Source organism: Parus major, chromosome 3, assembly GCF_001522545.3.
Source record: "Parus major isolate Abel chromosome 3, Parus_major1.1, whole genome shotgun sequence".
NCBI lineage: Eukaryota > Metazoa > Chordata > Aves > Passeriformes > Paridae > Parus > Parus major.
The window spans coordinates 66,247,836-66,271,513 of NC_031770.1; the positions used below are offsets into that span (position 1 = coordinate 66,247,836).

The following is a 23,678-nucleotide window of genomic DNA, read 5'->3' on the forward strand; positions in this document are numbered from 1 at the left end:
CCATGACAATTCTTCAATAGTTATAAAAAAAAAAAAAAAAAAAAAAAAAAAAAAAAAAAAGAAGAAAAGTTGAGACACTCCCCTCCATCCGCTGAGCGGGGAGGCGTTGGAGTCGCTGCCGTGTCTGGCTCCTCCCCTGCAAAGAAAGTCCAGGCCATGTGTAGCTCCGGCACCTGGTGATTGTTGAGCTGAGGCCTTTCCCTACCTCGGGCTTCCGTACCGAGGTCTGGGCTACGGAGGGACAGGGGGACTCTGCCCCCTCCTCTCACATTCCCCAAACCGAGCACGGATCAGAGCAGAGATCTGGCTCCCACGAGCCTCCCTTCCTGCAAAACGCGGAAAGTTGTGTGCGTGGGTATTTAATAATAGTGAAATTTGAGTTGCATGTAGGCCCTCTGAGTTTGCACACTTGTCTAGTGGGGACACAGGGGCTTGAGATCTGCGTTGTCAGTCATGGAGAAAAAGTACTTGGTTTGAGATATTTTCAGCAACTTGTTTGCAGTTTCCTCTGGTTTTCTCAGCAAGAACTTTTAGTTTTCTTCTTGAGCTTAATTATTAGCCCTTTTTGTACTGTGAGGTGAGCTCGATGGACAGATTAAGAGATTTGATTTAGATGCCTGCTACTGTAACAATCTTGTATAGTTGCATCTGAGGCTGGTCTTGGTAGTAGCCAGGAAACAGAGGTTGAGGATGTTCAGCCGTAGTGCTTTGGTGTTTTCACCAATTTGGAAGTAAAGATGAGTGGCTGAGCCCACTCAAGATATCAAACGGTGTGTTGTAACAAACGTGCCATTCTTTGGAAATGGCAGATCTTGTGGGGCCTGTCTTGGCTTTTCTTTTTAACCACACTAAAGGAGACAGAGTGATGGTTGCCGCCCCCTTCTCTTTGTTGCTAGCACTGGTTCTTTGTTCAGCCTAAAGGGGAAAGGAGGCCCCTGTTAGGGATACTTTTGGTGAGGCTAGGATCTTACTTTTCCTAGGGAAGAGGAATCACTTTTTGCCTTGTTGAAAGAAAGGCAGCAGTGATAGTTTAGAAGCTTTCTCTGAAAATATTTGCTTTTTTTTTTTTTTTTTTTTAATCAGTTTGGGTTTTTTTGTTTTGCTGTTTTTTCCTTTGATAAAGTCAGGTAGCTGTAGTTTACTAGATGTTGATATATTGTTTTTCTGTGATTATTGGATTTTGGTACTTGATGCTAGCATTAGATTTCTTTAACAGCCAAAAAAGCTACACTTGTGAAGAGAGAGGAGAAACTGGAAGAGGAACAAGTTTGGAGGTGGCAGGATAATGGCGACTTAAAGCAGTTGTAGCTCGTATGTAGACTAGGGTAAATGTAGTTAATACTGTAGAGAAAATAGTATATGTAAAATAAATGTTTTATATGTGACAGAAGCAGTTTTGGAATATTTTTGATGTCTCATTTATTTGTATTGCCAAATCCAACAGTTGTTTTACGTTTCTTTTGGAAATACAGTTATTAGGAATTTTAGAGTTAATACCTAAAATAAATATCCTGGTGCTACTGTGTGGTTCATCTGACAATTATGAATATTCTGTCTGAATACTGTTGTACCAGCAAAACCATTGAGTCACAGTGAAGGAAGTGTTTGAAGCCTTAGATAACCCCAAACAAAAAAATACCGAGGTAGTGGTATATCTCTTAAAGGAATATCATGTCTAAAGTAAATTACCTCTTTTTTGGGTCATAATTAGCTCTCCACACATACTCTCACTCTGTTTCTTGAAAGTTACAGGCTAAAAAGTCTTGAAAAGTTCTAGAAGCATACACACTTACCTTCTGATATGCAATAAACTTCTCTTGCAATAAACTTCCCCATGTTTTTTGTGAAACTTGGTGTGATTGTCATTTAAGGCTGTTTTTTTTTTTAAATTTGACTGTCACTTTCTCAGAATGAATTTCTGTTAAGGTTTGGTTTGTTTTGGGTTTTTTAATCAATAGTTTTAATAGCCTTCATTACTGTACTTGGAACCAATAAACTTTGAGTAGACAAAGCTTGATTTCATTACCTTGAGTTTGCTTGTAACAGAAAGTCAACCACATCCAGTTTGCAGAATCTTCACTGCTTGTGATCATGCTCAGGTCAGGAATTTTGCTTAAATTTAAACCAATATACTGTGGGAAAAAACTAACTAGAATACAAATTAAATTACTTTAATGGTCTTACTTGAAATATTTTTTATAAATGCTTCTAGCCTTGATACATGTGTGGCCAGCTTAGCAAACTGTGCTTCTCACACTGCTTAGAACCATGCTAGATGTGGAAGGCTATCACAGCTTTTGTTTTAGTCTCTTTCCGTGTATCTTCAGGTTGTTGTCATGGCTTTGCAACAATCTGGCTGAGGTAGTTAGCTCTTCCAAGGTGTTGTACAGTTGCCCACAGCAGCGAGAACAGGCCTCAGATGGTCTTTCCAGCTCTATGCTCCTGCGCAGACAAGCACATTTCTAGAGAATCGTGCAGCAACCAGTGTGGTTACAGTGAGTTTGTGTGTTTATTCCATGCCAGTGCACTAGTAGTATCGTTTAGGTTGGTTCTTGTGCATAATGTAGTGTGGGTGTTCAAAAGGCTCTACCTTCATGAAAAATTTGAGTGATCTGCATCAGTGTGGTTGGTTCCACCCATAAAGGCAAGACTAAACCTGTTTTAGTAGGGCAGTGTGCTACTGCAGTTAGGCATTGTTTAAGTAGTATGTCTAGTTAAAGCTTACATCTGCAGATAAAATGAACTTAATCTGAAGTGTTTTCTGGAAATTCATCAGTACTTTGTGCAGTGCCTTCCAAACATGGTGATGGTGTCCAGCCTCTGCTCAGGGCTCAAAAGTCAGATCTTTGCTACTCTTCTGCTATCTGCTTAATTTTAAAACCAGTACAAAATGCCCAATCCTTCAGAAACCAGTGCAGTAATTTTAAGCCTGTTTGAGTAGCTGTTTATTGGACTCATCTCAGGCACTGATGATCTTTTCTTTTACATTCAGCTTTACATGAGTTTACCCCTTGGTATCGCTGAAGTGAATTCAATGTAACTGCTGCTCTTAAGATATGTTTTTTCCTATGTGGTTTCCATTGTAGCAGTTAGGTTTCTTTGAATAGTACACTTCTGAAATACCTCATAATTTCATCGTAACTATACCTAAAATAAGCATAGCAGTTTATCTGTTAAACAGATACCAGTTATCAGTTTGTCTATTAAAAGTTATAAAGTAATGTAACATACAAGTTACAAATTATTAAAAATCAAGTGTAGATGTCCTCTCATGTCTCTGCTCTGTCACTTAAGACTGCTTTGTAGTGAGTAAATTCAATGGTGTTATTTTTCTATACGTCATAGTAACTGGAGAAACTAATATATTTTTGGAGATATAGCTTTTGTTAGTTGTGTGGTTTTGGACAGAATTAAAATTCTTTTAGGGCATGTAGCCTCTTGTATTTTTCTGTGTGTCAGAATATTTTCTGTAGGCCTTGCTAAAGTCTCAGATAGAGAAGTGGGTGTCTAAAACTCATGCTCATCAAAGGAATCATGGTTTTATTTTTATTTGATAGTTCTCATAATTTTGGCATGTAACTTGCATGAATTGAGAAGAAAACTTATATATATGTGTTTGAGCCCAGAACATTACAGTGTATGTAACATTTGTCAGGTAGGTCTTCTGTATCACATCTCTATCACACAGTGAACAGTGTGGGGCAGTAAACTCTTACAGTGTTAAATGGGCACTTGGTTTGTCTCTTTTTAATTAAGGACTCAACTTTTCAGAGATTATATATTGCTACTTCTCAATGGGAGCCATTTAGCTGGCATTTTTACTGGTATAAAACAGTGAATTTCAGTTTTTGAACCCTTACTGTGAAAGATTACTAGATTTGCAAACTTTTTACACATACTACTTTGCATTTTTTCCCTCCTCTTCCTCATTCAGTTACATTCTTTCTTTTTGTGCTTTCCATGTGTTCCCACACTGGTAAGTGATATACTGTACTCATAACTCTTCTGTATGATTTTTACTGCTATATTAGTAAGAATTTACCTTTGTATTAGTAAGCATAAAGCTAAGCACTCATACTATCTGCAATAATAGTCTTGTGAGCTTGGCCTCACTGTACCCATTCCTCATATATACATGTGTTTTAGTCAGAGTTAGTCTGGCAGAGGTTTGTGCAGAGTTTTTTAGCACCATCAGTGAGTCCCATCCTCACACATACTTGCTCTTGGTACACCTTGCTTTTCTTCCCAAAGTGCTCTAGTAAGGCTGTGACATATGAAAGAGATAGATACATTTCAGGATCAGTGCATGAAGTGTTTGTACCAGGATGTACACCACCTTCTTCACTAGGCAGAGGAGGAGAGACCTGACAACTTTACCTTTATCACAGTATGATGTCTCTGTGATGGGTCCCCTTCATGATGTTGATTGAAAATCAAGGTGCTAATGAAGAAAGAGGATCTTTCTTTATTTCCTTCATTGCCCCTGCCTACATAGGCATCACTAATCTCTTGAAACTTGCCAGGCTTTTTTGTCCATATGCTTCAAGAATTTGTTTTATGAGGCTAATGCCTCATGCTTTTTTTTGTTGTGATACTAAGATCTGAAAAGTATAAATGGTATTGTATTGCCTGTTGCTAAAGTGTATTATATTGATATTTATTGTTAGTCGCTACTACTGGCCTCTAATACAGAAGGATCAGTATTCTTCTGCCAGATACTCACCTACAGATCTTCTAGTTGACAAATAAACTCCCATTAAATCTACCAATGTGCCAATTCTTTTAAAATTCTTTTTTTCTGGTAAAAAAAAAAAAAAAAAGCTAAAAAGTGTGCTTGATTTATTTATATAACTGTATGTTGCAGTGTATGGTATATAAAATATGCCTGAGTTAAAATTTGCTTGGTTGATTAGTTGTGGTATATTGAAGAATGTGTTGCAAGTGTATTTAGGAAATTTATTAATTTCATTTTTTTCTCTATTTCATATGGGAATAAGAATAGATCTTACATCATACATAAGATAGAAAATGATTCTTAATTGTGTGCTTCCCCATCCATAAGCATTCTGAATAAAATGTCAACAATGACTATAGAAGCTGAAGTGCTTAGAATTGAAATGACCTCTTAAAAACACCCATTTTTTTAAGCCACAAATGCATTTGTAAGGAAGTTTCCTCAATAATACATTTTTTATAATCATTATTTTCTTTAAAATCTCAAAATTTAAAGCTCCTACTAGCTTGAAGATTTTTTTAATATTTGGGACTTAACAGTAACTTCAAAACATAAAATAGAGCTAGTAAATGGTTGGTTTTCATCTTCTAGGCATTAGTTTCAAAGAGCTGTGATAGATTTCTCCTAAACATCAAATACACAACGTATTCTTTTGAAAAGTGCTTGAAAATGTTTTTGCTGGAAGGAAGGAGTTTATTTATACTCTTAATACTTCTGCTCTTGACCTGCATGTGACCAAACCTGTAGATTTTCAGTAAGTAACTGACAAAAAGTGCTATTCTTCCACTTTAAGTATCCAAGTTAGAAGGTCCAAACTCTTCAAATTTCTTAACTTAATGTTAAAATTTGGTATTTCTGTTGTTATGGTGGCTAAGAGCTAGATATCAAAGGGTAGTTTTTCTTAACATCTTCTTCTTATGTTACATTAGATTCTATCAGTTTTCTTAAGTGTCCTTACTCTCCTTGTCTCTTTGAAAACTGAAAGCTTGAAGGATTTTAGAATGCTTTGAAACTTTTAATCTTACGGTAATACTTGTTTTTCTTGGTGGTTAGTGATGCTACTGCAAGCTGACATTTACCCTTCCTCCATGAAGCTCATGTTGAAGAGGTGAAACTAAAGCTGTTTTGTAGTGGTGCTGCATCTTACCTCTGACTGATAAAATTTGCAAAATAGTATGACATTGTGAAAATAGTGTTTCTTTTGTTCCCAGTGGACAAGGCAAAGCATGTTGAAGGATGTGAAAGAAAAGTAAAAAGTTCAAGAAGGTAAAGTTCAGTAATCCTGTCGGAAAACCGGGTCAAAAAGAAAAGAGGTGCTATTGTGAAGAGGTGTTGTAGAAATCTCCAGCTGAAAGCCATTGGCAACTGGACATAACTTCTAGGCCTGTTTATGTTTCCAGAGACAATTCTGTTTAAAGTGATTCATGTGTTGAGAGTATCAGTGCTCAAAGCAGGGTTGTTCTAACAATACCTGAGCTCAGAAGAAAACTACTAGCCCATGATAGCAGCTATTCCTTACTTGGAAATGAGTGTCAAATTTGTAATCTTAATTGTGTGCCTAGTTGGTCTCCAATGTAACAGAGGCTAATCTGGATTATAAGGTTCTTGATAAACTACTGTGGATCTCCAGCAGCAGGTGTCTGGGGAATGTTTGTGCAGTGTGGTTGCCACAATGGATCTGGACCTAACTTCTGGGTGTAACAGGGTTAGTAGTTAAGGATAGGCTGAGGACGGTATCATAAAATCAGTTTATGCAAAATAGTAGGTTTTACTACAGTCTCTATTGTGATACTATGTGGCAATGTCATCAGTCATGTCTCCTCTTCTACTTCCCATTTCAGAACACAGTTCTGTTTCCCATTTTATTGTTCGGTTCTGGCCCACTGTTGGGCCAGAACTTTACTCTTGATTTGAAACCATGTCTTATCTTTGCTCTCCCACTACTGTCTGCTTGTAGTCAAAATGCTAGATTTGGCTGTTTGTTTTTTTTCCCCTCTGTTTCTGACATACAACAGTTTGTTTCCCTTGTGTTCTTTTTGAAGTAGACAGTATTCCCATTGTGGGGTTTGTTTGTTTTCTGGAATCATACCTGTTTACTTATCTTCTGAGAATAATTAAGTGGCAATGAAACTTGTTTTGTAATATGAATAGCTATTCTTTTGTGTATTATTTGCAGGTGATATTGGAAACTATTACTATGGACAAGGACATCCAATGAAACCTCACAGGATCCGAATGACTCACAACTTGCTGCTAAACTATGGCTTATACAGAAAAATGGAAATTTATGTAAGTATAGGCAATATGGTCCACTGAAGCATTTTAAGTTATTTTTAAAGGGCTTCAAGTATCGTCACACAAATAGAGGTGGAAGTGAAAATAGAGAATACTTAAATAGTGTATTCAGAACTCTTCTACTTAGAAGTTAAGCAGTTATATATCACAACAGACTAGCCCTTGCTTTATGTAAAACATCACTACTATCATTTTCCTTTCACTATTTTCCCTTCAAAGTTGGTGGGACTTCTTTCAGGCTGTCTGTTTTAGCACACTGTTAGCTGATTTTGCAGAGCACTCTGATTTATTTCTTTAACTGTTCTTGTTATCAGCGACCCCACAAAGCAACTGCCGAGGAAATGACCAAGTACCATAGTGATGAATACATCAAATTTCTCCGATCAATAAGGCCTGACAATATGTCTGAGTACAGCAAGCAAATGCAGAGATGTAAGTGCCAATGTCAGGCTAAGTTTATGTGTACATGCTTTTATGGTTAGCATTGTTTGAAGCTGAGTATTCACCAGTACAGAGGTTAGAGAAACAAGAGTAGTGTGTGCCTGCTACTCTCTTTTTTTTTTTTACTGCTTTTTTTTTCCCGTGAAAAGCAATCATCTTGACAAAAATATTCTTTAAGCATATGTAAGGATTTTTGCCTCTCCTTTCACAGGGTGTATTCTAGATGTGAAATACTGCTGCTAATACTAAGGCTTGATGCTCAGATTGTGAACTGTTTGTGAAAGAGCCTTGGAATGTTGCTTAAAAAATGGCTTTTAGAATAATATAGAAGTAAAAATCAATGTGTGAAAATGTGTTTAAGTCAATAAAAGAACTTGCTCATTCCTCTTGGAGGGAGATAGTAATAATTTTACATCATTCACTGTTCACCCTTTCTATTATTAATTTATTCCTTTAATTATAAGAATAAGCTTAAATTACTGTAAGGAATGCAGTTTGACAGCTATTATATCAATTTTAAAGGCAGTATTGTAACCACTTTATGATGCCTTATTGTCAGCAAATTATTTTTCTAAGTAATTGTACATTTTTTTACATGATCTATGTTAATCCTCATTTCTTCAAAAATCTAAAATCTCTAAGTTTGATCAAACTTCTTCAAATGAGGAGTCAAATCTTCCAACAGAAACTAAAAAGAATTAAAAAGGAAAAGAAGATTAGTTTAGAGTTTTACTATTAGGACTCTGCATGGTTTTCAGTGTTTAAATCAGCCTGACAAATGAGATGGGGGATAAGTAATTAAAATGGTGAATGAACTGTGCATCTGTGTTATCTGTGTGTATATTGATGCAGTTGGAATGGTATTTTTTAAAAATACTGCATTTCTTCTACAGTTAATGTTGGAGAAGATTGTCCTGTATTTGATGGCCTATTTGAGTTTTGTCAGCTGTCAACTGGAGGCTCTGTTGGTAAGTATAGGTTGTTTGCCAACTATTAACTAAGTTGATGTCAGCAGCTTAAAATTTTGACTGTGCAATTGAAAATGAAGTAAATATAAGGGGATTTTTATATATTTAAAAAATAATCATATCATTCACAGACTGTAAAATATGAGATGTGTCAAGTATCTCACTCAGTATTGATAAGAGATCTGTTCTAAATCAACTTATTTTAAAACTAAAATGATTTAATGTAGCAAATTTAAAGGCAATCCAAAATTTCTAATTCCATTCGCTTTCATTCTTTGTGTCTTTTTACAGCTGGGGCAGTAAAATTGAACAGACAACAAACAGACATGGCTGTCAATTGGGCTGGGGGACTTCACCATGCCAAGAAATCGGAGGCATCTGGTTTCTGTTATGTCAATGATATTGTGCTTGCCATCCTTGAGTTACTGAAGTAAGTTTGTGATATGCACAAGTTAAAATTATAGAAAGTGTTAAATTCAGCTATTTAAATGTTTGAAGATATGGATTGTAGTTATTATATGAGTTTTCATAGCCCATGTTGAACTTAAAGAATTTCAGTTAAGAAAGCTCCAAGCTCTGCCTGGTTCGGCTTCAGCAAGATATTCAAAACAGAATACAGATAAACTGAAAAGATAACTAACAGGAGATAAATCCAAGCAACAATGCACCCTGTAAAACACCATATGTTGTAATTGCAGATGGTGGGGAAGGACTAGAGTAGCAGTTCAGAAAGTGGATAAGCTTATTTGCTTTCTGTAAATATTTCTGTAAAGTCTCCCTTTGCTACACGTGGGGACAGAATAGTGGGCTAGATGCATCACTGCCCTGAGCCCTTAGGGCAGTCATTGTACTCAATCTTACACCCATTTGGTTTCACATTATGTCTTCTTGTTTCCTGTCATTTAATTTGTTACTGAATCAAACAGGAATATTGAGGGAGGATCATGCACTGAGCTTCCTTGGATTATTATGTGAATATGGTTGGTTTTAATAAATAATGAAGTAACAGCTATGCTGCTGTGACTGCAAAATAAGAAATGAGGAGTAATGAAAAGTGATCATATCCTTGACTTCAAACAGTAATGCTTCACTAAATTTTCAAGTTCTGAGTGTTGCTTTTACTGCTTCAGAGGACTGTATCCCTACTAATAACACATAAATCCCATTTATTAGAAAAAATATTTTAGATATTTGACTCTTGTGAGTGGGACAGCTGATTTTGCTGGTGAGGAATGATGGAAGTAGTGGTAATCTGGAAATCCAGAGATGGAAAATGTTTCTAAAGACACTATGAATAGTTAATATTGACACATTAAGACATTCATTTTAATATACAGCGTATATTCAAGAGCTGTCTCTACTGTCTATGAGATAGGATTGTCTGTGTTCCAGTCTTGAATTTCTGAGCTTAATGTGTATGTGAAGGAAGTAATCATGTTAATAATTATGGGTTGTGTAACCATGGGAAGCTGTCCCTGAAATTATGGGTACTCATACTCTCAGTACTGTGGACGGCATGATGAAAACGCATCTTCTGATGACAGACTTCGCACTTTACTGGAAAATATAAAATTTAAGGGATACTTACTGTTTCTAGTGCTCTAAGGCTTCAAATAAATCACTGGTTTCTTTAGCCATCTCAAATTGTCCTAAAATTTGCAGAAATTAAGAAAATAATAATAAAGTGTAATAAATTTATGCAAATATAAAGTACAATACACTTGAAAGTAAGAATGTGCCTTTACAAGCTGGAGAGGTAAAGAAAAGTCAATGGAAAATAAGTATTTATTTTTGTGAGCTTATGGAATACAGACTGTGTTGGTAATTACTGAGAAGGTAGAAAGTAAGGCCTTGGGGTTAATGAAAGGGCTGGATTCAGCAGATGTGAACAACAAAGTGATGTCAGCAGAAGCCTGAGGTATAGCTTCTACAGAGACAGTTTGGGCTAAATACTAAATAAATAAATTCCTTATTTTGATGAAGACAAACTTATTAATGTTATTCAAACTGTACTGAGAATTCTAAAACAATATGGTCACATCAACCAAAATCATCACAATGATCATAATCTTGGATTTTAGTGTCTGGTTGGGGGTTTTTTGTTAGTATTTTTCTTGTTTGCTTTCAGTATATTATGATATAACAGATAATGATGATTTCTTATATGTTCTTTCTAGATATCACCAAAGAGTGTTGTATATTGATATCGATATCCATCATGGTGACGGTGTTGAAGAAGCATTTTATACCACAGATCGTGTCATGACAGTATCATTCCATAAGTATGGTGAATATTTTCCAGGCACAGGGGACCTTAGGGTAAGGTTGAACATCAAATTTCATTAGGTGATAAATTCCCTCTTCCTTGTATATACATTTTTGCACTTGGCTACAATAACTATGTCCAATAACCATATACAACAGTAAGTTTTCAGAAAAAAATATTAGCTTAGAGTGATAGATTAGTCGAGGAATTTTAGGAAAAATAATACAGGATAGTAGGGAACTAAAATATTCTTCTACTACTTAAAATATTCTTCTACTACTCTAAAATAAACTTTTATTACTAATTAAATTAACACCTTCACTGCCATGGCTTGCATCACTTCACTTCTGGATAAATAAGCTGAAATCTTTTTTCGAATATAATTAGTTTAATTCATACATATTTTGGAGATGTCTCTAAGAAGACAGTATGGTATATTTATGATTATCTGTATATTTCAATTCTGCAGTTACAGTGAAAAGTAGCTGTTTGTAGATCTCCCTTTAACAGTCACAAAACTTAGTTTGAATTTACTATGTTCTATTTGCCTAGTGATACGGTTGACTCATTTTTGGAATATTCCTTATGTCATGAATTGTGTTTTGAGTTCTCATGATGCTCACTGCCTAAGAACTTCAGCATGCCTCATTTGGAATTATGTACTGAGCATTATAGCTAGCCTGAGGGAGGGATCATTTGCCCTTGAAGAATTATCATCAAAGCTGTTGTAGAATCTCTGAGAAAGCTGAGAATGAAAACTCATTTTCCTGGCCCTTCATATGAATTTTAAGTTAGTCATTGTTCATGCCAGACTGTTGTCTGTTAGGAGAGGAACTTGTTCCACTTCACAGCTTGAAAGAGTATTACAAGTATTAGGATTAATGTAGTCCTAGCTTCAAACTCATAAATTAAACCTCTCTTATCAGAGATACTTCTGGGATTCCTCTGGTGCTAACAACTTTGCACATCAGTTTGTGCATACAGTTAGAAATTTCTTAAAAAATTGTAAACACTTCTAACAACGTGGCATACAAAAATGCTGTGCTGGGAAAGAAATCACCTTTTTCCCAATATATTTAAACTGATTAATGAGATACAAATATTTGTGTTTCAGCTAATACTCCTGAAAATGTGTTTCCTAGCCTGCTGATGATGCCCAGAAGGCACAGGAGTAAATGAAAGTTGAGTAGTGGGAAGCAAAGCATTCAGTTCAGTGTGGTTGTTGGAGCTGAATATTATTATGGTTGTTAGATTGTGTTAAACTGTGTTCTAAATTGATTTAGGAAGAAATCAGATTACTTTTAACTGTTGTTTAACTTGACTGGCCACAAGGTGGTAGTGGTGCTTCAAATATTGAGCTCAGACCAGTTTGTTTATCAAGACAAGCTGTTGCTGCTGAATTTGGCTAGAATTTTTTTTTTTTAAGGGTTAGATATCTTGGCTTTTTTGAAGCAGCACTTCCCGTTGACAGAGAAGTTTGTGGACTCTTCACCACACCCAGAACAAAGAATTAAAAGCATAGTTGAAATAAATAGAAGAATATTTTATGTGTTTTGGGGTTTATTTTTTTAGCAGTGTCAGTGAAAAACAGTATCTCAGGCATGGCAACTTTTTTTCTGAGCTGCTAGTTAGAATTTTGAAATGAGCATTGTCTGCCTGCAGGCTTTAGCAGGTTTTATTGCAATTATTGCATCCCCTTAGGGACTTCTCCTGTCTCCAGAGATTGCAAAGCTAATTGAACTGAAGGCAGAACTAATTCTCTGAAAAGTCAGTATTCCTTCTGGAGGCCACTATTGTGTTGCTTCCTTCTAGCTAACTTGATCTGCCATTGATGGTTATTTTTGTCAACTTTACCAGCCAAATCTCTTTGGTTTTTCTGATGGGCTGTATTACAACTTGTTTCTGTAATTCTTTAGTTAGTTGATCTAGTTTGCCGATCGGGTTACATTTATTTGATGCAGGAACAAATCACGTGTCAAATGATGATACTGTGATTGCAACTCCATCAGTGTGGATGAATCTGAGGTTTTTCTAGTTCAGCAGCCTTATGCCTTTTCTACCAAATGTCTTATTCAGTCTAAACTTCCAGTGTACTCAGTAAGTTATTTGACTTCCTGCATATCTTAGATGTTAGCACAAATTTTGCCATTTATACACAAAAGTAGATCATTTGAGACCATAGTTCTCCATAGTGGCCCGGGTTCTGTGAGGCAGCGTGTTCTGCTGGAGAATAGGAGGCTATCAGAATGCTATATTGTTTCTTTAGGTTTTTAAACTAATGCAAGCATCAGTTACAGCAAAGGTCCATTGAGCAGCTCAAACAATTACTCTGTTTAGGTGGAAATTGTGTGAACATTTGACTTTACTGTGTTTTAGGATATAATCAATTTAATTTTTTTATTATTTATTTTTTTTTTATCTGTAAAGCAAGACAAGAAGAGACATGACCTCATGAAGCAGTATAGATTAGGTGTTGACCTGATGGAAAGGAGCTCTGTGGGAAGAACATAGGGCTCCTGGTAGACAAGTTAACCATGAGCCATCTGTGTCTTTGTGGCCAAGAAGGCTAATAGTATTGGGGTGCATTAGGAATAGCATTGCCAGCAGGTTTAGGGAAGTGCTCCTGCCCCTCTGCTCAGCCCTGGTAAAGCCAAATCTGGTGTGATGTGTCCAGTTCTGGGCTCCTCTGTACAAGAGAGACATGGAGCTCCTAGAGTGAGTCCCGTGGATATGATGAGGGAACTAGAGCATCTGTCTTAGGAGGAAAGGTTAAAGAAGTTGGCCCTGTTTATTCTGAAGAAAATACATTGAGAATGGACCCCATTAATACTTACAAATATCTCAGGGGTGGGTGTCGAAGGAATGGGGTCTGATGAATAAGGGGCAGTGGACACAAACTGAAACACAAGAAGTTCCATCTGAATGTGAGGAAAAACTACTTTGAGGGTGACAAGAGCACTCGAGTAGTCCAGCAAGGTTGTCAAGTCTCCTCTTCATATACTGAATGCCCACCTGAATGTAATCCTGTGCAATCTGCTTTATTAGGGTGTTGGACTGGATGATCTCCAGAGATTCCTTTTTCCAGTACTGACCATTCCATGATTTTCTGATCACCTCAGAAAATTCAGCATGTGAAAGTCTAGATGATTCACTCTGGGAAATTCTGGATAACTTCTACTTCAAATCAGCCAGAGTTGAGTTCAGCAGGGGTCTTCAGTATCACTCATCTTGCAATAATATGAAATGTTAATAATGTGTTGTGGGCAAAAAAAGGCAACTGTTAACATTATGTCTGTGCTTCACTGGGCCACTTGTTCCCCTCCTCATCTCTGTCCATTCCCCTCACACCTCTAGTGTGCATTCCCTGCTAAGGAGGCTTTGTTCAGGAATAGGGAAAAGTCAATAACTTTGAATAGGTAGCATTGAGAAGTTTGGTATTTGTGTTGCTGGGTTATGCTACACATGATTTGTGTTTTTTCTGTGATATTTCTGCAGAGCTGCTGTTTGGTAATAGTTTACAGCCAGACTGAACAGGCTAATTCTCATTATCTGCTCCACTTAACTGCTCTGCATTGCTTGCTATCTGTGTTGGTGATGAAATAAATGGAAGAAATGGGAATGTGTGTCAAGCAGAGATCTTTAGCTTTTAAGGTGATCTTCAAAATAGGAATGGTTGGATTCATGGTGTATTCACCTTTTTTTATTGGCAACAAACCTTTTCTCTTAATAGATAGGTTGTCAAGGAGAGCTGATAAGACAGACTACTACATGGAACTGAGAATAATTTGCAAGTTTGTTCTTCTTTTTTGTTGTTCATTTAAGGAGTTTCGGTTTCTTCAAGAGCACCTATAAGTGGCCCCTGCTGGACTTTTCTTCTCTCCCTTTTACTACTTCCTCATCCTATGTTTAGGGCAATAATGTGGTTTTATAACCTCTTCAAGTCTAAATCTTCTCTGAAACACTGAAAACATGCATATCACCTTGCTCTTCTTGGTTTTTGTACTTTTGTTTGCTTAGCTATAATTGCCAGACTAAATTGATTGGTTCTGATTTGTCCTTTTGTCTTAAATCTTTGAATTAAAAAATTGAGTGTACTGATTGCTATTTTAATCTTGATGTCTAACTCCTACACTCCAAAATTATTTTATGGGAGAACAGGAGTCAAGTAAAATATGCCTCTTATCCCTCACAGATATTTATAATGGTACAGAATAGCTCAGCAAACTTGTGTAGATTTTTTTTTTTTTCTTTTTCATTATACCATTCTATGTGCTTTTGTGTTTGTATTAAAACATTTGTCACCTTGGCTTGTAGGACATTGGTGCTGGAAAAGGCAAATACTATGCTGTCAACTTTCCAATGAGGGATGGTATAGATGATGAATCATATGGACAGATATTCAAACCAGTGAGTGCTTTGTTTTTTGTTTTTAAGCTCTCTGAAAACTACTACACTTGTATTTTCATTATGTCGATTAATGACTCACTGTTTTATATTAATTACAGATTATATCTAAAGTAATGGAGATGTACCAGCCCAGTGCTGTGGTATTGCAGTGTGGAGCAGATTCACTGTCTGGGGACAGACTGGGATGCTTTAATCTTACTGTTAAAGGTAAATAGAAAAGTATCTGTTCGTTGTCTGTAGCTTTTTACTTATTAGAAACCTCTGTCCTTCATACTGTTTTTCAAGACACTTGCATGATGAGGACTGGAGTCACAAAGATTTTGTTCATTACTATGATTAATCAATCACCTCTTTCTTTGCTGTACAGGGATAGCCAAAAGAAACCCAGAAGTTGCCTCTTTCTTTCTGTCCATCTAAAAAAGTTAAGCTTGGTTTTCCATGTGCTTTCTAGCCACTCAAGTGATTCCCTTTCTTCTATGCATAGGCTTTCTGTAGCTTTAAAGGTGTCCTGAAATGACAGGACAACAGGTGTCTGCAGCACCTACACTGATGGGAAAATAAGCCTAGTTAGTAGTCAGCTTAGTAGGACTACAGATGCTAAACATCAGGCACCTTGTTGAGTGTAAAATAGGTATTACTGAAATTAGAATACTCAATGCATTGCTAAATTTATGGTGGTGTTTGTTATACTGAGCCATATGTTAACAATCATTTTATTTAATTATCATAGAATTAATTTATTTTAGTATTACTTAAGTTGCTACCTGCAATTGTGATTCTCTAAATTGGGATGTTAATTTATCAATAGCATAACTGTTACTGTTGTTATTTTATTATTTTTTATTTAAATTATATTAAATGTATAGCAGACTTTTCCTAAGCCTTCAGTCCAGCCTGTTTAAATCATGGGTTTTCTTGGTTTTGTGGGTTATTTTTTAATGTGACAATTAGAGTTTTGTAGGCAAAAAAATGCAGTATAGTATCTGTTGGGTCTGCAGTGTTTCAGGGTTCTTTTCTTGATTTGCACCAGGTGGCAAAGCTACTTCAGTTGCCCATACAGCTCAGATTTTTTTCCATCTTACATATCTTGGAAACCAAGAGAGCTGCTGCCTCCTACAGATGCCTTTCAGTATGCTGTATCTCCCTGGAGTGTGTACTGTCTTGGCACCAGTTCACTCTGTAAGCAAGAATTAGCAACCTCTAATACAGGTTCAAATTTAGAAGTAGAAAGGACCGAGTACTGATTTTGTTTTCCATTCTTCCCACATTGCATTTGGCTGAAAAATTGTCCCTAAATTTGTCACTGTGTATGACATCAGTTATGAAAAGGCAAAACACTTATTATAAGATCAATTCAGAACAACAGCCATAGACCATCATGCGAAGTCTCTGAAGACTGGGGTGGATGGTGTTCATTGTGTTTTGTGCATTTCTAATCTGTAGGTCTTGACTTCTTGTGACATTGTGCTTAGCTCTAGGGGGAGACAGTTCTGTTTGAATCAATTCAGTTCTTACTTGTTGAATGTGACTGCATAGGTCTGATTAAATAGTTTGCTATACACTTTCCTGCTTAATAGGTATTTTGCATATATTGTCAACTCTCTTTTTTGTTTTACAGGTCATGCTAAATGTGTGGAAGTTGTAAAGACTTTTAACTTGCCATTGCTGATGTTAGGAGGAGGGGGCTACACAATTCGTAATGTGGCTCGGTGCTGGACATATGAAACTGCTGTTGCCTTAGATTGTGAAATTCCCAATGGTAAGTATTAATATTCAAATTAATATTTTGTTAAAAAATAATCATAGGAGATTTTAAGTAAATAGCAGATATTTGTATAGCTAGCTGTAATGCATGAGTTCAGAATAAACTAGGTAGAAAATTATTGGTAGGATTTAGCCAATAATTTTTCAGTATCTTATGCACTAAGTAAACCTAAGTTTTTAGGGCTTTTTTTTTTTTTTTTCATACCTTAGCAAAAGCTTTAAGTGACTGAATTACTTTTTGAAACTTCAATTGAAAATGTTGAAAATTCAACATGTATAAAATGGATATCACCATTATGGAAGAATATATACTGCATTCTGATTGTACTGGTGTCAACCTGTAAGTTGTATGACACAGACATAGTGTACATAAGAAATCATTGATTGTGCAAGGATCCACTTTACATAGCAAAAATACTGTTTCTTCATTTTATCTGACAAAAGTAGCTGTGAAAGTATATTGACTTCCACTCTTCCATTTCAACCAATTTTGGGTATACAAGCTATCTTAAAGTTTAAAACCACAGAAAACAATAGTAGACTGCTTTAGAATAGTTGAATACTGAAGTAATTTCTCTGAGGAAGATCCTTAAAGATCCTGGACTCCTTTTACTTCTGGCCAAATGTGCTCCTGGACAGGCTTTTGGAATGCCATTTATATAAAATTGCTGTTTGAACTGATCTGTTGCAAATGAGACACTAGCAGAGTTTGCACGTTGAACTGCAGCTTTTGCTGATAAGCTTTTGCTATTCATGTATCTCTTTGTGGATTCAGTGTTTCCATCTGACTTCAGCAGAATGCTGCTGTAAGTGAGAAAAGACTATTTGGAATGAGCCTTTCAAGATATGTATTTCCCATTTTTATGTCAAAATATATTTTTTGTCAGCCAAAGCTTTTGAAGACACAGTAGCAGTTCCTTATCTTGGGACTTTTTTTATCTACTAGCATCCCCCTTTCAATGGGTTATATATACACATGCATATATATATATATATATATATTTAATTTTTTTGGATTTTTTTAACATTCCTCTCTACTTTTTGGGTCCCTGTCATCTTTAATCTGTTCTGAGAAATTACAGTGCATTTCTAAATGTTGCAATACCACTTAGTAGCAACTTAATCTTCCTGTCTGATTTCTATCCACCTAACAAAGGTCACTCATCCTGAAATAATCATAAATGAAGAACAAAGGGCACAGTTATAAATGGATTTAAGTGTCTTATTTCTTAAATGTTCTATGGATTTTTTATTTAATATTTCTCTTTTTAGAAAGATACAGTCATATTCAATATAAAATCTGCAAAATATAACAATGTAAAATAGCTGTTGTCCTGGCTATGTGTTCTTCATCAACTTCATTTTGGTGGTTCAGTGTTCAAGTCAGAGGACCATTTCCTGTGAAAATGCAAAAAGTGGGGTAAGGAGGGAAACTCCTTAAGGCAGACTGAACCTAATGTCCAGCACTGAGAAAGGATCTTGAACTAGCTGTGATCTTCAGCCTAGTAACAAGTATTAAAACTTGTCCTGAAGGAATATTTTGAATGGCTTACTTAAACCTTTCAGACTGGACTAACTTTGAAAACTCCTACAAGAAACTGACAGTTGATCTTCTCTTTCCTGCAGAAGTACAAATTCTTCAAATTTGTTATTGAGTTCTTCAGTGTGTAATTTCAGTAGATCTTTCTCTTTGTATTTTGTCAGTGAATTTAAGTTCATTTATTGAATAATTTAGAGGAAAATCACTGAGGAAGCCAGATAAGTATTGCTTGTTAGAATGCTTAGGGTTTGATGGTTCTCTAAGTAAAATCCTGTCAAATCTACTGTAGTATTTGAAATGTTTAAAATAATTTTTGGGTAACAAAGTTGTCATGGTGTTTGGTTTATAGAGTTGCCATACAATGACTACTTTGAGTATTTTGGACCAGACTTCAAGCTTCACATTAGTCCTTCAAATATGACTAATCAGAATACACCAGAATATATGGAGAAGATCAAGTAAGTAGTGATTACCTTATCTATCAAATAGGTCACGTGGATCATGTTTCTCCAGAGCTTTAATTGTGAGGCAGTTTTGAAAACTGTATACCTTTCTCTGTTCTCTAAAAATAAATACTAGAATAGATTTGATGTTTTTCATTTCTGTCAGGGGTTTTTTGGAAGTCTCTTCCTCCAACAGAATGCATGCTTATGAAATCTTATGAACTAAAAATACGAAGTTTTATGATCCAGCTTGGATTTTTTCCTTTTTCCAGCTTCTGAAAAGATAACTGTTTTACTTGGATTCCCATTCTAATTTTGTAGAAAGTTTATCCTGCCAGGAAAGAAGCTGGTGTGCCATGATGGCTAGGATTTTTAATTCTCAACTCCGTGTCTAAACATGGACTGAGATTATTATTCTTCGTAGCTGTTGGCTGCAAAAATGAAAAGTCATATGTGAGCTCGAACATCCAAAACTCTGGAAAGACAGTGATATGTGTGCAGGCAATTGAGCGGCTGTGATTTGACAAATCCACAACGTTTGAGCAGTGCTCATTGACTAGCTATGGTGGTTGTGTGGTTTTAGGCTATGCCACTTTTGATACTTAGTTTATTCCTCCTCACATCTTGACATTTTCAGTGGAAACAAGTATTTTACTTCAGGGGTGAAGTAATGCATACCTACAATCATTGCTGTGCTGAACTGGAAGGAGGCAATTGGTTAGCCTGAAGTACTCTTGGTTTGTCCTTGTTCTGGGTTTAAAAGAATAAATTACCACCCCTGCCCTGAGTTCTAACAGGCTGCTAATAGTACAAATTATTTTGGTTACTAAAAATAGCTGAATAAAGGTGTGAAATTGCATGTATAAGTTTACCAATACTGCTATAACCTTTAAAACTTTTTGTCAAATTGCAAAGTTCACCAAAGCTGTTAAAATACTAATTTTTAAGTGATTGATATATAAACTGTGATGGGAGTTCATAGCACAACTGTATCAATCACAGTCAAGTGAAAGGTGCTTATAATGTGTGATGGGAGAAAAAGCCCACTTTTTGTTAATCTAATTGTACAAAAAATTCTCAGCAGTAATGTAGTTCTCCCGCTGATGATCTGCCAGGCTGCTTGCTGTATGTGTTACAAAGTTTATAAGCTGCAAAACTTACTGCTGCAACCCCATGCAGAGATTGCTCTCTGTCAATAGAAAACATGCAATCTCACATGCTTATACTAGCACCCACAAGATCAATGACCCATCATTTTGGAGATTCCTCCCTCAGTTTCATTGTGTGCTTTCACAGACACCTGGCTTTAGGGAGCTCCCATGCATGGCAAAACTACTTTGCTCCAGGTCATGTGATTTAAAGATTTAAAGATCCCAAAAAAAGCACCAGTTGCCCTGTAGCCCTTCAAATTGTGCAGAAGGATGCTAAGATAATTGTTGCAAATGCTGATATTTGATGCTTTGTAAGCCTTCCTTTCTACCTGCACTTTGGAAGGATAGTTTTGAGTCCCAAAAGAAGCCCAGTATCCTTTTCCTGGATATGGTGCTTTAGAGTATATAATCTCTCACATCAGATTGCTTAGGCAAGACAGAACTTGTCTCTGTTCTTCTTGAAGCAGCCAATAAGGAAACATATCCAGATGAATTAATTTTGTCATTGCTGATCACAGTTGGGAACTCTTCATGCTTTTAAGTGTCTGACTTTCTTTCTAAGAAGCTAGAGAATAATGTATTATCCAACTTAATACTCTAGCTTATTATAAACAGAGTAGTACTGACATCAGTTTAACCCACGCAGGCAGTACTTGTGCTGACCCTGTGGGGAATTAACAATTAAAGTTGATTGAAATAAGTATTTATAAAGTACAAAGAAAATTATTTTCAAGTACACTGTGGATACAAATGATCTCATAAGGATGGAAAAACTTCCTGAATTTGGCATGCTAATTTTTTAATGGAAAAATGAAACTGACTCTAAAGCAAAGCCAGATTAACTTTGAATGCAGAGTTCAGAATTTCATAGAAATCCAAGGAAATGCTACTTCCGTGTAGTAAAAATTTCCTTGTCTGTTACTTGCAGGCAACGCTTATTTGAGAACTTGCGCATGTTACCTCACGCACCTGGTGTACAGATGCAGGCCATTCCTGAAGATGCTGTTCATGAAGACAGTGGAGATGAGGATGGAGAAGATCCAGACAAACGCATTTCTAGTAAGAAATATCTTTTCATGATAGAACATATCCAGTTGTTTTGGATTTAATTTCTCAGAACCTAAGTTGTAGTAGTGTGCAGTATTGGAAGACTGGCACTTTTGTTTCCTGAATAAAAGATTTGCCTCTGGTCTGCCACTTTCAGTGTTTTTAAGGTGGCATCCATGTGCTATTTGAACCTCTTAAAGGATCTAACGAAGTGCTGGAAGAGCCAGATGTGTTTTTGCATCTTATGGAACAGCCTGGCTGTTTCTAATCTGTAATAGATACTTCAGAAGACTCAGTGAATTTTAACTAAAGAAACAGTACTTTACTTTTTTATGTCTAACATTATGTTCTAAAGAACAGAAGCTATGTTTCTCTTTGAGGTAATGTGAGCTACAGTGTTTAAGGGGAAAAAATGCCTTTTATTTGCTTTGTTGTGAGACAGAAATTTTCCATATTTGCGACACTATCCTTGACTTTATTACCACAACCTGTCCATGAGCTTTGAGTTGTTCTTGAGCTATAGGCAAGAGTTTCCTGCTACCTTTAGTCTTATTTGATGGTGATTAGAATAACTAAGTAATGTCTTATTAGTGCACTGTACATTTTCTGAACTGTTGAAATATTTTTTTTTTCCTCCTGTGATTTAGTTTTCAGTATTTGAAGGTTTATTTGATACATGGTTGTTTCTGCAAAGCTATTTTTTGGAAGCTATTGTGCAAGTCCCAAAATATCTTAAAAAAATAAGTGATTTTGACTGTAATTAAGTTTATCAGCATTAAATGATTGTAGTATATTACTACTCATTCTTAATTTGATAGTTCTTTTTTATTGGGTCTGTTGTAGTTGGACTTTTTGATTAATTAATATCATAAATCTGAACCCTAGTTCGAGCCTCTGATAAGCGCATAGCCTGTGACGAAGAATTTTCAGATTCTGAAGATGAAGGGGAAGGTGGACGACGAAATGTTGCAGATCATAAGAAAGGAGCAAAGAAAGCCAGAATAGAAGAAGACAAAAAAGAGACTGAGGACAAAAAAGCAGGTAGGACTGCATTGTGATTTCATCCTGTGTTTTAGAACTGCAAATGTCGGTGTGGCAGGAGACAGGTATTTTATCTGTTAACAGTTAATTAACTGTTGAGATGATCATTTTAAAATCATCTCTTTTAAATTAATCAGTTTCAAGATACAGCTATTCAGACTAGTACAATATTTTGAGGCAAGGGTTATTGTTTCTTCCCCACAAGCTTGAAGTCTTAGAGCCAGGGATTTGTATGACTTAATGAAAATAGAGATGAAAAAATACACATTGGGCAAAACATTTGTTCCTGTTTGCTTTTCTGGGGTAAGCCAACTAGTTTTCTCTGAAATAGAAACCAGATAGGGTTCTGGGGACAGTGTAATTCCAAGGACTCTTGATTTTTCTAAGAACTGGATACATCTTGAGCTCAGGGGAGAACTCCAGGTCTCATTACTGCATGTCATCATTATGGCCAGTCAGGAGGGACCTTGCCTTGAGACATTCTGAATCACTTGGCATTGTGCCCAGACCTCTCCTTTGGATGGATGCATTTAACAGTGTACTTTAATATGTAACTGGTGACTTCTTTTAAAATCCAGTTTCCTCTGGCTAGAAGTATATACAAAAATATAAACTTGGTCATGCTCTTTACATCTTAAGTATTTTAAGGCTTTCTTGCATCTTTTGGTATATTTAAAATCTTGTCATTTTTCAGATGTTAAGGAGGAGGATAAAGCCAAGGACAGCAGTGGTGAAAAGACAGACGCCAAAGGGTAAACACTAATTAATTAATAATGCAATTTTTTGGAGAGTGTTTAAGTCAGTACTGTATAATATTTTTCAGTTCTGTGTACATCACTTTCAGTTCCTCATAATACTGAATATTTTAGAATCATGACTAGTAATTCAGAATTGCATTTCTAAATCAGTTAATAAAAAAATAAAACAACTTAACGCCTTTTTTTTGCTTTTGTACAGAGCAAAATCAGAGCAGCTCAGCAACCCTTGAACAAAAGATAGCCTCTCATCAGTTGCAGAACATAATACTAGTCTGAGAATACCTAAAAGGAGAAAAGTTTTCGTATGGAGAGAGACTGCTGATTTCATTTTGTACTATTTGGCATGGACTGTATTTATTTTCAAACGGCTTTGTTCTGTTTTTTGGCAAGTTGTATTGTGAGTTTTCTAATTATGAGGCAGAAATTCCTTTCTTCACCATGCTTTATGTAATAGTATTTAAAAATGGATGTGAGTTATTATGTTAAATGTCTAAACTGATCTATTAAAGTAATTTGCCTTTCCTGAGCTGATTTTACCTTTTTTGTAATTTTATCTTTATTAAAAAAAAAAAAAAATTGCACGTGGTTGTCTTTTGTCTATCATTGAACTACAAAGGAAAAAGTATATAAATTAGGTAGACATAGTGAGTTGAAATGGACAATTGGCAAACAGGCACGTTGAACTGTGCTGCTTTCATTGACTCCACACATTCCAGTGGTTCCTACCCGAGGTGCAAACACATGTATGTGTATACAAGTGAGATTTGAACAGGCTGAATAAACAGATGAAGGGATACTGGAATAATGGCTTAGTATGAGCTC

At 36.0% G+C, this 23,678-nt stretch overlaps 1 protein-coding gene across 1 annotated transcript in view; it reads left to right on the forward strand.

Moving 5' to 3' along the window:
* The window catches only part of HDAC2 (histone deacetylase 2), a 23,967-nt gene extending 532 nt beyond the window's left edge, over nt 1–23,435 (forward strand). Inside the window, exons 2-14 of the mRNA XM_015622968.3 lie at nt 6,912–7,024; nt 7,345–7,462; nt 8,365–8,439; nt 8,731–8,869; nt 10,617–10,758; nt 15,020–15,112; nt 15,211–15,319; nt 16,731–16,871; nt 18,766–18,874; nt 20,939–21,069; nt 21,943–22,098; nt 22,793–22,850; nt 23,056–23,435. Coding sequence (XP_015478454.1) covers nt 6,912–7,024; nt 7,345–7,462; nt 8,365–8,439; nt 8,731–8,869; nt 10,617–10,758; nt 15,020–15,112; nt 15,211–15,319; nt 16,731–16,871; nt 18,766–18,874; nt 20,939–21,069; nt 21,943–22,098; nt 22,793–22,850; nt 23,056–23,086 — 1,415 coding nt within the window. The 3' untranslated portion in view covers nt 23,087–23,435. The remainder of the gene's footprint in view (nt 1–6,911; nt 7,025–7,344; nt 7,463–8,364; nt 8,440–8,730; nt 8,870–10,616; nt 10,759–15,019; nt 15,113–15,210; nt 15,320–16,730; nt 16,872–18,765; nt 18,875–20,938; nt 21,070–21,942; nt 22,099–22,792; nt 22,851–23,055) is intronic.
* Nucleotides 23,436–23,678: the final 243 nt, after the last annotated feature.